Raw genomic sequence first — 13,159 nt, forward strand, 5'->3', positions numbered from 1 at the left:
GGGTTTCTGTACAGCACTTTGAGATATCAGCTGATGTACAAAGGGCTATATAAATACATTTGATTTGATTTGATTTTGGAACTAGACTTGATGTACTGGGTGATGTACTGGGCCATATGCACTACCCTCTGCAGTGCCTTGCGGTCGGAGCAGTTGCCATACCAGGCAGTGATGCAACCAGATGCTCTCGATGGTGCAGCTGTAGAACCTTTTGAGGATCTGAGGACCCATGACAAATCTTTTCAGTCTCCTGAGGGGGAATAGGTTTTGTTGTGCCCTCTTCACTACCTACTGTATATCTGTGTGGTGGTGATATGCTCACATTCTATGGGATCTACTGTACTTCAAGTAGTGGCCATTTAGCTGTACTTTATCTGAGCCTGTGTTCACTTTGTGGGCAGAGGCCAGCAGCACTGGGAAGGCTAAGCTTGGTTTTTGGGGTTTGATGTCACACAATGCTTTGAATCGCCAACATACTGTACAGTAAAACTGACTAACTGCAGCCTCCATTTTGATTTGGGTGGAGAGGGGAGGCGCAGGACGGCACAGTAGACCGGTACCGAGGCCCAGAAGGTGCTGTTTCTCCTGACCGACAGGTAGTGATGGAACTAATGGTGTAATGGCTGACAGCTGGAGACCAAACAGATGAAAAGAGAGTGAGAGAGGAAAAACAAAAAGGGTAAAGACAAAAAGGACAGGAGAGAATGAAAGTAAGGGAGAGAGTGTGAGGGGAAGAGGGGGAAGGGTTTATAAATGCAGGTAACCATCAATATGAATGAGCCTTTTAGGCACTGTAGAATAGACCATAGGGCTGTAGCAGTCAAGTATCTAACTGCTATTGATCATCTCTTTTATCATCTCAGTGTTTGATTGGTCGGTCGCCTCCAAAGATCACAGGTCACTTCCTGTTTGCACAAGTAAAGGAATGTCTCTCCTCTCGCTCTAGGCTCGCCAGGCCCTGTATTAAGGGGTCTGTGGAAAAGGCATTGACACGTTCTGCACCTGTCCAATAGGTAAAACGGACTATTCCAGTATTTGACTCCTCGTTTCTCTTTCTCCTCTCTCCTCAGCGTACTTCACAGACCTCTTGAACAGATCCGAGCGTTCCCTTCAAGAGTCCTTCCTGGCCACGCTGGGCTCTCTCTACTCCAAGAATGCCCCTGTGTTCCAGGACCTGTACGCTGACCTGCGTCGCTACTACCGTGGCTCCGCTGTCAACCTGGAGGAGACGCTCAACGACTTCTGGGCACGGCTGCTGGAGCGCCTGTTCAAGGCCTCCTCCCTCCCTCAGTACACCCTCACTGACGACTACCTGGAGTGTGTGGCCAAGCAAACGGAGACCCTGCGGCCCTTTGGGGACGTCCCCCGTGACCTCAAGCCCAAGGTCACCAGGGCCTTCGTGGCGGCGCGGTCATTCGTCCAGGGCTTGACTGTCAGTGGGGAGGTGGTCCGCAAAGTTTCCCAGGTACTGTTATAGTAGAGACCTGTGCTGTTTCACGTGTTGCTACCGCTGAGAAATATGGCAGTGCTTTTTATTCCTGATATTACCACCTCACATCCACCACACCGTCAACCATTAAACACCCTGCACACACATAAACGCTGTCAACTAGTTGAAATTGGGATTGTTATGTAAATCACAGAGTAAGTTCCTTGCGTAAATCTGTCACAGAAAGAAAATGCCCTGGGTGTGTAATTTTCACCCCTAGGCAGTGTGTTTAACCTTGGTTACCCTGGTGAAAACATATGCATACTGTAGATGGATAGAGCACATTAAGGTGCTTGCCTCAGTAGGGCGTGCCTCAGTAGGGCGTGCCTCAGTAGGGGCTTGTTTCAGTAAGGGCTTGTCTCAGTAGGGGCCTGCCTCAGTAGGGGCCTGCCTCAGTAGGGGCGTGCCTCAGTAGGGGCTTGTCTCAGTAAGGGCTTGTCTCAGTAGGGGCGTGCCTCAGTAGGGGCTTGCCTCAGTAAGGGCTTGTCTTAGTAGAGGCGTGCCTCAGTAGGGGCGTGCCTCAGTAAGGGCTTGTCTCAGTAGGGGCGTGCCTCAGTAGGGGCCTGCCTCAGTAGGGGCGTGCCTCAGTAGGGGCTTGTCTCAGTAAGTGCTTGTCTCAGTAGGGATGGGTAAAGGGCTGCTGTGCATTGCCCCAGCAACAGGGTGTCTGAGGGGCGGATGAAACATGTAGCGAGGCTAGCTTAAAAACCATTTCCCATCAGGAGTGAATTACAAAGAAACCTGGCCCCTCCGACCCCTGTCCCTGTTCCTTCAGCCACAGTCTACTGGCCGACTACTTGGCCAGTCTACATTTAGCCTTTATTGGATGAAAGTAAGGCATTTTAGGGACATGTCTCTATCTCTTTGGATGGTAGCAGTGGAACGTGCCCAGTGCCTTTTTCAAATGCCAACTTTTATGATGCTTTTATTGGTATAGAGAATCACAAAAGCACATTCTTGGAGAGAGGAAGGAGCCTTTGAGAAATGTTTAGGTTTTATGTTCATTTAAATGTAACATTAATATGAAAGTACATTTAGCCTACAAATATCTAATGTGTAATCTGTTGTGTCTTTTAGTGGATCGATGTGTATTTTTGCGTTACTTATCGAACATACACAAGCTATTTACACAAACACCAGAGAGGGCAATAGCCACGTACAGGAATCCTGTGGGCTCTCACTCCCTTCTTCCTAAAAATAACCACCATTTCAAACCGCTCTTTATGTTGGCACAAAGAGGCCGGAGTCTGGCCCATTTAAATACAGACTTTATTTACAGCACGGTGCCACCAGCTTTACAACTTTTAAATAGAACACAGGGAGAGGGAGATAGAAGTGGAGAGGAGGAGGTATAGAGAGATGAAAGCGAGTGTGTGAGAGAACCTGAGAGAGAGAATCTGAGAGAGAGAAAGAGAGTGAGTGAGAGAAAGAGGGAGCAAGAGAAAGCGCATGTGGATGGATGGAATAATCCCTTTGAGCTATGGTTGATTACTGTTGTTACTGTCAGTGACAGTGGCTGATGTAACAGTATGGCATCATGGGTGTCTGTCCTGTCACTGATCTTAATTTATCAGCACCATTACCTGTCCGCTCTGCTCCACTCCACCTCCTGTTGTCACACTGTAGGAGATTTAACACTGTGGGATGTCACAATCAATTGGTGACATTCGGACGTATTAGGAAGCTGGTTGTCTGTGTACATTAAGCCCTGTTGATGGGTTCCTGTGAAGTCTGTTAATACAAGGACCGGTTGTAATGACACCGCTTTAATCTTGTTAGCTGTTCAGTCTCCTTGTGAAGTTCTTAATGGTCTCCCATTCTAGACAGCATAAGCTCGCTCTTATCCTTTTAAGGAGCTACATTTGAAGCTGCATTCTGAGAAAATGACATGGTCCTCCTCCGAAGGCTTTAATAGTGCGAGATTATTCTTGGAAATGATAGCCAACTCTTGTAACAGTTAGCATCCTTTAGGAAACATCTACACCAACATATCCGTTTATCTATCCCTCACCGAACCCCTCTTATGCATTAGCTGCATGGTATTGTTGCTGTTTCATGTTGCAAAATGCGCACTACATAATCATAATCAATACATGATAATCATGATCATAGTACATGTTTTAACCACACATATACAGTGGGACCCGAAATTATTTACACCGTTGATAAAGATGAGTGATAATGACTCTATAAAATAAATCATCCCAATACTGAGCTATGTGCATGTTCAAAAACAATTAGAAAGTACAGTGGGGCAAAAAAGTATTTAGTCAGCCACCAATTGTGCAAGTTCTCCCACTTAAAAAGATGAGAGAGGCCTGTCATTTTCATCATAGGTACACTTCAACTATGACAGACAAAATGAGAAGAAAAAATCCAGAAAATCACATTGTAGGATTTTAATGAATTTATTTGCAAATTATGGTGGAAAATAAGTACTTGGTCAATAACAAAAGTTTATCTCAATACTTTGTTATATACCCTTTGTTGGCAATGACAGAGATCAAATGTTTTCTGTACGTCTTCACAAGGTTTTCACACACTGTTGCTGGTATTTTGGCCCATTCCTCCATGCAGATCTCCTCTAGAGCAGTGATGTTTTGGGGCTGTTGCTGGGAATCATGGACTTTCAACTCCCTCCAAATATGTTCTATGGGGTTGAGATCTGGAGACTGGCTAGGCCACTCCAGGACCTTGAAATGCTTCTTACGAAGCCACTCCTTCGTTGCCCGGGCGGTGTGTTTGGGATCATTGTCATGCTGAAAGACCCAGCAACGTTTCACCTTCAATGCCCTTGCTGATGGAAGGAGGTTTTCACTCAAAATCTCACGATACATGGCCCCATTCATTCTTTCCTTTACACAGATCAGTCGTCCTGGTCCCTTTGCAGAAAAACATTTCCAAAGCATGATGTTTCCACCCCCATGCTTCACAGTAGGTATTGTGTTCTTTGGATGCAACTCGGCATTCTTTGTCCTCCAAACACGACGAGTTGAGTTTTTACCAAAAAGTTATATTTTGGTTTCATCTGACCATATGACATTCTCCCAATCTTCTTCTGGATCATCCAAATGCTCTCTAGCAAACTTCAGACAGGCCTGGACATGTACTGGCTTAAGCAAAGGGGACACGTCTGGCACTGCAGGATTTGAGTCCCTGGCGGCGTAGTGTGTTACTGATGGTAGGCTTTGTTACTTTGGTCCCAGCTCTCTGCAGGTCATTCACTAGGTCCCCCCGTGTGGTTCTGCGATTTTTGCTCACTGTTCTTGTGATAATTTAGATCTTGCGTAGAGCCCCAGATCGAGGGAGATTATCAGTGGTCTTGTATGTCTTCCATTTCCTAATATTTGCTCCCACAGTTGATTTCTTCAAACCAAGCTGCTTACCTATTGCAGATTCAGTCTTCCCAGCCTGGTGCAGGTCTACAATTTTGTTTCTGGTGTCTTGGCCATAGTGGAGTTTGGAGTGTGACTGTTTGAGGTTGTGGACAGGTGTCTTTTATACTGAGAACAAGTTCAAACAGGTGCCATTAATACAGGTAACGAGTGGAGGACAGAGGAGCCTCTTAAAGAATAAGTCTGTGAGAGCCAGAAATCTTGCTTGTCATAGTTGAAGTGTACCTATGATGAAAATTACAGGCCTCTCTCATCTTTTTAAGTGGGAGAACTTGCATAATTGGTGGCTGACTAAATACTTTTTTGCCCCACTGTATATTACTTTATACTAATGCAATTGCTTAGAGAAAGAGAGTTTAACAAGTTATATTTATTTTCGCAAAAAGGTAGGAGTCAATTATTTATACCTCTAAAGAGTCTTATAAATAATGTAGTCTCATTACTCCTCACAGTTAAAAAGATGCAAAGCTCCTTGATGATGATGATGGGTGTGCCCCTCCAGGTTCCTCTGAGCCCAGAGTGTACCCGTGCTATGATGAAGCTTGTGTACTGCCCCCACTGTAGAGGCCTAGCCTCCGTCAAGCCCTGTGCCAACTACTGCAGAAACGTCATGAAGGGCTGCCTTGCCAACCAGGCCGACCTGGACACCGAGTGGCAGAACCTCGTCGGTGAGAGAAACACACATGCACTCACACATGCCCGCACACACAACACACACAAATAAGCACACACTCTCAGTCTTTTCCTCGATTCTCTTCCCTGTCTCTATTGTCCAGACACCATGCTGCAGGTGGCGTCTAGTTTCAGTGCTGACCCCAGTGTGGATGTGGTCATCTACTCCCTCCCCATCCGCATCTCAGAGGCCATCCTCTACATGCAGGAGAACACAGAGGTCTTCACCAGCAAGGTCAGTTCAACCAGCACCAAACCCTGACTAAACCTTCTCACTCCCACTCATGGCCCATTCTCTTCAGTGTTAGATGTGTCTAAAGGTGTGGGTTTCATTGTGTGTTTGGTGGTAGGTGTTCCAGTCCTGTGGGACCCCCAGGGTGGCAGACACACAGAGCTCAGGGTCTGAGGAGAGAAAGAAGAGAGTGAACCCTGCCAGCACTGCAATGGAGTACAAACCCAGCCCCACCGTAGGGGTCCCACTGGAGATGCAGGTGTGTGTGTCATTAGAACTGCAGGACATCCTCTCTATCTTGTGTGTGTGTGTGTGTGTGTGTGTGTGTGTGTGTGTGCTGAGTATTCAAACTATGTCTTATCTCTCCTAGATATCTGATGTGTCCAGTAAGCTGCGGGAGATGCAGCAGTACTGGGTCCAGCTGCCAGCTGCTCTGTGCAATAGTAAAGTGGCAGCAGGAGCAGCTGGTGACAAGTGCTGGAATGGCATGACCAAGGCCAGGTATGATGAGCACCTGTCCAGTATTTTAGCTGTCTGGCAGAGACAGACTGTTAATGACACATTGTCAACAGTAATATGCAGAATATCATCCCCTAAACATAGTATACTATTCCTTCTCACCTGTCTGAGAACATCTGTACTGTGTTGGATGTGAATTGCTCAGGTAACCCTGAGATGCACTTTAGAACCAGGATGAACATGCTAACCATTCACACAGCAGCAGACAGTGCACAGAGACACAGCACTGCCTATTAGTCATGTAACACTCTCTCTGGTTAGAGTGAATCCCCCAAGACCCTCTCTATCTCAGTCTGAAATGGCCTCCCCTTCCCCTCACCCCCTTTCATGCTATTCAACTAAATTGATTATTGAGCAGTTTACCTCCCTTTCTGCAGTGCCACAACTCCTCCCTTATTGGATTGAGATTGGGCAATTTGATTTATAGTGGGCTGTTGACTCTGAAATATGTGACAGACTATGTCATAAAAAATGTATGTACTTGTGGGTTCATGGGCGTGTTTGTGATTGTTTTTCAAGCAGCATCGGACACTGATATAAACGTGTGAGGGTGCGTGAGTTTGTGCATAAATGTGTGTAGCTAGATTTACATCCAATTGGCAACAGATTTTCATGCGAATATTCTAAAATCCACATAAAGAAAATCTCCGCATTTTCCCACCAGTGGTGTATTTCCACCAAACTGATCAGTGCGTGATGACATAGTGCACACAAAATGTTTTCATGTACCGAATAAAAATCGATGGGTCAACAACATTGTAGTTACTCCCCAATACTAACCTAAATGACAGAGTGAAAAGGAAGATTGTACAGAATAAAAAATATCCCGAAATATGCATCCTGTTTGCAACAAGGCACTTAAGTAATTCTGCAAAAAATGTGGCAAAGAAACAAACTTTTTGTCCTGAATACAAAGCATTATGTTTGGGGCAAATCCAACACGTCACTGAGTACCACTTTTCATGTTTTCAATCATTGTGTTGGCTGCATCATGTTATGGGCATCTGCAAGGACTATGGAGTTTTTTGTTGTTGGATAAAACAGAATACAGGACAGGCAAAATCCTAGAGGAAAACCTGGTTCAGTCTGCTATCCAACAGACACTGGGAGATGAATGAACCTTTCAGCAGGATAATAACGTAAAACACAAAGCCAAATCTACACTGTTGCTTACCAAGGCAACATTGAATGTTCCTGAGTGGCCCGGTTACAGTTTCGACTTAAAGCGGCTTGAAAATCTATGGCAAGTCTTAAAAATGGCTGTCTAGCAATGATCAAATTGACAGAGCTTGAAGAATTTAAAAAATAATAATGCTCAAATATTGTACAATCCAGGTGTGCAAAGCTCTTAGAGACTTACCCCAAAATACTGTAATTGTACTTGTAATTGCCGCTAAAGGTAAAGGTGCCTCTAATTGCCGCTAAAGGTGCTTCAGCAAAGTATTGACTCAGGGTTGTGGATACTTATGTAAATTAGATATTACTTTATTTAATTTGTAATACATTTGCAAAAATGTCTAAAAACATGTTTTCTGTCATGTACTGTCATGTTGTGTCTTGTCTCTGTCCTTTCCCTTCACCCTGTCTCCCTCTGCTGGTCGTTGTTAGGTTACCTTTTCTCCCCCGCTTTCCCCCAGCTGTTCCTTGTCTCCTCTGACTACCCATTCACCCCGTTTCCCACCTGTTCCCTTTTTCCCTCTGATTAGGTCCCTATATCTCTCTCTGTTTCTGTTCCTGTCCTTGTCGGATTCTTGTTTGTTGTGTTTCATGCCTGAGCCAGACTATCGTCATGTTTGCTGTAACCTTGTCCTGTCCTGTCGGAATCTGCCGGTCTATCTGAGCCTACCTATGTTTGGTTATTAAAGAAGCTCTGTTTAAGTTAGTTCGCTTTTGGGTCCTCATTCACTCACCATAACAGAAGAATCCGACCAAGAATGGACCCAGCGACTTCGGATCCTCTCCACTCAGCCGTCGGGATCCAGGGAGCGATGCTAGGCAGACACGAGCAGGAAGTGTCTGCTGCTCGACATGCCGTTGAGACCCTGGCCACCCAAGTCTCCAACCTCACAGAACAGGTTCACCATCTCCGCCTCGATCCACCGGCCACTTCCAGGGCTTTCGAATCTCCGGAGCCCAGAATCAATAACCCGCCGTGTTACTCTGGGGAGCCCACTGAATGCCGCTCGTTCCTCACCCAGTGTGATATTGTGTTTTCTCTCCAGCCCAACACTTACTCCAGGAGCACTGCTCGTGTCGCCTACGTCATATCTCTCCTTATTGGACGGGCTCGTGAGTGGGGCACGGCAATCTGGGAGGCAAGGGCTGAGTGTACTAACCAGTATCAGGACTTTAAGGAGGAGATGATACGGGTTTTTGATCGATCTGTTTTTGGGGAGGAGGCTTCCAGGGCCCTGTCTTCCCTATGTCAAGGCAACCGATCCATAACAGACTACTCTATTGAGTTTCGCACTCTTGCTGTCTCCAGTGGCTGGAACGAGCCGGCCTTGCTCGCTCGTCTTCTGGAGGGTTTCCGCGCAGAGGTAAAGGATGAGATTCTCTCCCGGGAGGTTCCTTCCAGCGTGGATTCCTTGATTGAACTCGCTATTCGCATTGAGCGACGGGTTGATCTTCGTCACCGAGCTCGTGGAAAGGAGCTCGCGCTCTCCGTCGCCTCCCTCTCCGCATCACTACCATCTTCCTCTGCCGGCTCGGGTGCTGAGCCCATGCAGCTGGGAGGTATCCACATCTCGACTAAGGAGAGGGAACGGAGAATCACCAACCGCCTCTGTCTCTATTGCGGTTCCGCTGGTCATTTTGTCACTTCATGTCCAGTAAAAGGCCAGAGCTCGTCAGTAAGCGGAGGGCTACTGGTGAGCGCTACTACTCCTGTCTCTCCTTCAAGATCCTGCACTACCTTGTCGGTCCATCTACGCTGGACCGGTTCGTCAGCTTCCTGCAGTGCCTTAATAGACTCTGGGGCGGAGGGCTGTTTTATGGACGAGACCTGGGCTCGGGAACATGACATTCCTCTCAGACAGTTAAAGGAGCCCACGGCCTTGTTCGCCCTGGATGGTAGTCCTCTCCCCAGGATTCAGCGTGAGACGCTACCTTTAACCCTCACTGTTTCTGGTAATCATAGTGAAACCATTTCTTTTTTAATTTTTCGTTCACCTTTTACACCTGTTGTTTTGGGCCATCCCTGGCTAGTTTGTCATAATCCTTCCATTAATTGGTCTAGTAATTCTATCCTCTCCTGGAACGTCTCTTGTCATGTGAAATGTTTAATGTCTGCTATCCCTCCTGTTTCCTCTGTCTCTTCTTCACAGGAGGAGCCTGGTGATTTGACAGGGGTGCCGGAGGAATATCACGATCTGCGCACGGTGTTCAGTCGGTCCAGGGCCACCTCTCTTCCTCCACACCGGTCGTATGATTGTAGTATTGATCTCCTTCCGGGAACCACCCCCCCCCGGGGTAGACTATACTCTCTGTCGGCTCCCGAACGTAAGGCTCTCGAAGATTATTTGTCTGTAGCTGTTGACGCCGGTACCATAGTCCCCTCCTCCTCTCCCGCCGGAGCGGGGTTTTTTTTTGTCAAGAAGAAGGACGGGTCTCTGCGCCCCTGCATAGATTATCGAGGGCTGAATGACATAACAGTGAAGAATCGTTATCCGCTTCCTCTTATGTCTTCAGCCTTCGAGATCCTGCAGGGAGCCAGGTTTTTCACTAAGTTGGACCTTCGTAACGCTTACCATCTCGTGCGCATCAGGGAGGGGGACGAGTGGAAGACGGCGTTTAACACTCCGTTAGGGCACTTTGAATACCGGGTTCTTCCTTTCGGCCTCGCTAACGCTCCAGCTGTCTTTCAGGCATTAGTCAATGATGTCCTGAGAGACATGCTGAACATCTTTGTTTTCGTTTACCTTGACGATATCCTGATTTTTTCACCGTCACTCCAGATTCATGTTCAGCACGTTCGACGTGTCCTCCAGCGCCTTTTAGAGAATTGTCTTTTTGTGAAGGCTGAGAAGTGCACTTTTCATGCCTCCTCCGTCACATTTCTCGGTTCTGTTATTTCCGCTGAAGGCATTAAGATGGATCCCGCTAAGGTCCAAGCTGTCATTGATTGGCCCGTCCCTAAGTCACGCGTCGAGCTGCAGCGCTTTCTCGGCTTCGCGAACTTCTATCGTCGTTTCATCCGTAATTTCGGTCAGGTGGCAGCTCCTCTCACAGCCCTTACTTCTGTCAAGACGTGCTTTAAGTGGTCCGTTTCCGCCCAGGGAGCTTTTGATCTCCTCAAGAATCGTTTTACATCCGCTCCTATCCTTGTTACACCTGACGTCTCTAGACAGTTCGTTGTCGAGGTTGACGCGTCAGAGGTGGGCGTGGGAGCCATCCTTTCTCAGCGCTCCCTCTCTGACGACAAGGTCCACCCATGCGCGTATTTTTCTCATCGCCTGTCGCCGTCGGAACGTAACTATGATGTGGGTAACCGCGAACTGCTCGCCATCCGGTTAGCCCTAGGCGAATGGCGACAGTGGTTGGAGGGGGCGACCGTTCCTTTTGTCGTTTGGACTGACCATAGGAACCTTGAGTACATCCGTTCTGCCAAACGACTTAATGCGCGTCAGGCGCGTTGGGCGCTGTTTTTCGCTCGTTTCGAGTTCGTGATTTCTTATCGTCCGGGCTCTAAGAACACCAAGCCTGATGCTTTGTCTCGTCTCTTCAGTTCTTCAGTAGCCTCCACTGACCCCGAGGGGATTCTCCCTGAGGGGCGTGTTGTCGGGTTGACTGTCTGGGGAATTGAGAGGCAGGTAAAACAAGCGCTCACTCACACTCCGTCGCCGCGCGCTTGTCCTAGGAACCTTCTTTTCGTTCCCGTTCCTACTCGTCTGGCCGTTCTTCAGTGGGCTCACTCTGCCAAGTTAGCCGGCCACCCTGGCGTTCGGGGTACGCTTGCTTCCATTCGCCAGCGTTTTTGGTGGCCCACCCGGGAGCATGACACGCGTCGTTTCGTGGCTGCTTGTTCGGTCTGCGCGCAGACTAAGTCCGGTAACTCTCCTCCTGCCGGCCGTCTCAGGCCGCTTCCTATTCCCTCTCGACCGTGGTCTCACATCGCCTTAGATTTTGTCACCGGACTGCCTTCGTCAGCGGGGAAGACTGTTATTCTTACGGTTGTCGATAGGTTCTCTAAGGCGGCTCATTTCATTCCCCTTGCTAAGCTTCCTTCTGCTAAAGAGACGGCACAAATCATCATCGAGAATGTTTTCAGAATTCATGGCCTTCCGTCAGACGTCGTTTCGGACAGAGGTCCGCAATTCACGTCTCAATTTTGGAGGGAGTTTTGCCGTTTGATTGGGGCTTCCGTCAGTCTCTCTTCCGGCTTTCACCCCCAGTCTAACGGTCAAGCAGAACGGGCCAATCAGACTATTGGTCGCATCTTACGCAGTCTTTCTTTTCGTAACCCTGCGTCTTGGTCAGAACAGCTCCCCTGGGCAGAATACGCCCACAACTCGCTTCCTTCGTCTGCGACCGGGCTATCTCCTTTTCAGAGTAGCCTCGGGTACCAGCCTCCGCTGTTCTCATCTCAGTTCGCCGAGTCCAGCGTCCCCTCCGCTCAGGCTTTTGTCCAACGTTGCGAGCGCACCTGGAAGAGGGTCAGGTCTGCACTTTGCCGTTATAGGACGCAGACTGTGAGGGCTGCTAATAAGCGTAGAACTAAGAGTCCTAGATATTGTCGCGGTCAGAGAGTTTGGCTCTCCACTCAGAACCTTCCCCTTAAGACGGCTTCTCGCAAGTTGACCCCGCGGTTCATTGGTCCGTTCCGTATTTCTCGGGTCATTAATCCTGTCGCAGTTCGACTTCTTCTTCCGCGATACCTTCGTCGCGTCCACCCGGTCTTCCATGTCTCCTGCATCAAGCCCGTCCTTCGCGCCCCCGCTCGTCTTGGGCCCCCCCCCCCCCCCCCCATCCTTGTCGAGGGCGCACCCATCTACAGGGTCCGTAGAATTTTGGACATGCGTCCTCGGGGCCGTGGTCACCAGTACCTCGTAGATTGGGAGGGGTACGGTCCTGAGGAGAGGAGTTGGGTTCCCTCTCGGGACGTGCTGGACCGTGCGCTGATCGAGGATTTCCTCCGTTGCCGCCAGGTTTCCTCCTCGAGTGCGCCAGGAGGCGCTCGGTGAGTGGGGGGGTACTGTCATGTACTGTCATGTTGTGTCTTGTCTCTGTCCTTTCCCTTCACCCTGTCTCCCTCTGCTGGTCGTTGTTAGGTTACCTTTTCTCCCCCGCTTTCCCCCAGCTGTTCCTTGTCTCCTCTGACTACCCATTCACCCCGTTTCCCACCTGTTCCCTTTTTCCCTCTGATTAGGTCCCTATATCTCTCTCTGTTTCTGTTCCTGTCCTTGTCGGATTCTTGTTTGTTGTGTTTCATGCCTGAGCCAGACTATCGTCATGTTTGCTGTAACCTTGTCCTGTCCTGTCGGAATCTGCCGGTCTATCTGAGCCTACCTATGTTTGGTTATTAAAGAAGCTCTGTTTAAGTTAGTTCGCTTTTGGGTCCTCATTCACTCACCATAACATTTTCACTTCGTCATTATCGGGTATTGTTTGTAAAAAATGTCAAAAAAATCAATTGAATCCATTTTGAATTCAGGCTGTATCACAACAAAATGTAGAATAAGTCAAGGGGTACAGTAGGAATACTTTCTGAAGACACTGTAAATCATTGATGGAAACGTGGTTAGAGATGCTGAAATATTGAAATTTGTGACGGGTCAGGACATAAAAATGCAACTACAAGGCAATGGGCCATTAATAATGCATGTAGGGCTCAGTGTGCTGTATCGCTAGCTC

The 13,159-nt window shown here is 48.1% G+C and overlaps 1 protein-coding gene across 1 annotated transcript in view; it reads left to right on the forward strand.

Annotated features, from left to right (window-relative positions):
* Nucleotides 1–13,159, forward strand: part of LOC139409249 (glypican-1-like) — a 56,952-nt gene that overhangs the window by 39,685 nt on the left and 4,108 nt on the right. The window contains exons 3-7 of the mRNA XM_071154133.1: nt 1,071–1,465; nt 5,387–5,552; nt 5,661–5,791; nt 5,907–6,047; nt 6,159–6,289. Coding sequence (XP_071010234.1) covers nt 1,071–1,465; nt 5,387–5,552; nt 5,661–5,791; nt 5,907–6,047; nt 6,159–6,289 — 964 coding nt within the window. The remainder of the gene's footprint in view (nt 1–1,070; nt 1,466–5,386; nt 5,553–5,660; nt 5,792–5,906; nt 6,048–6,158; nt 6,290–13,159) is intronic.

The sequence above is a fragment of the Oncorhynchus clarkii genome, chromosome 5 (genome assembly GCF_045791955.1).
Source record: "Oncorhynchus clarkii lewisi isolate Uvic-CL-2024 chromosome 5, UVic_Ocla_1.0, whole genome shotgun sequence".
Lineage (NCBI taxonomy): Eukaryota > Metazoa > Chordata > Actinopteri > Salmoniformes > Salmonidae > Oncorhynchus > Oncorhynchus clarkii.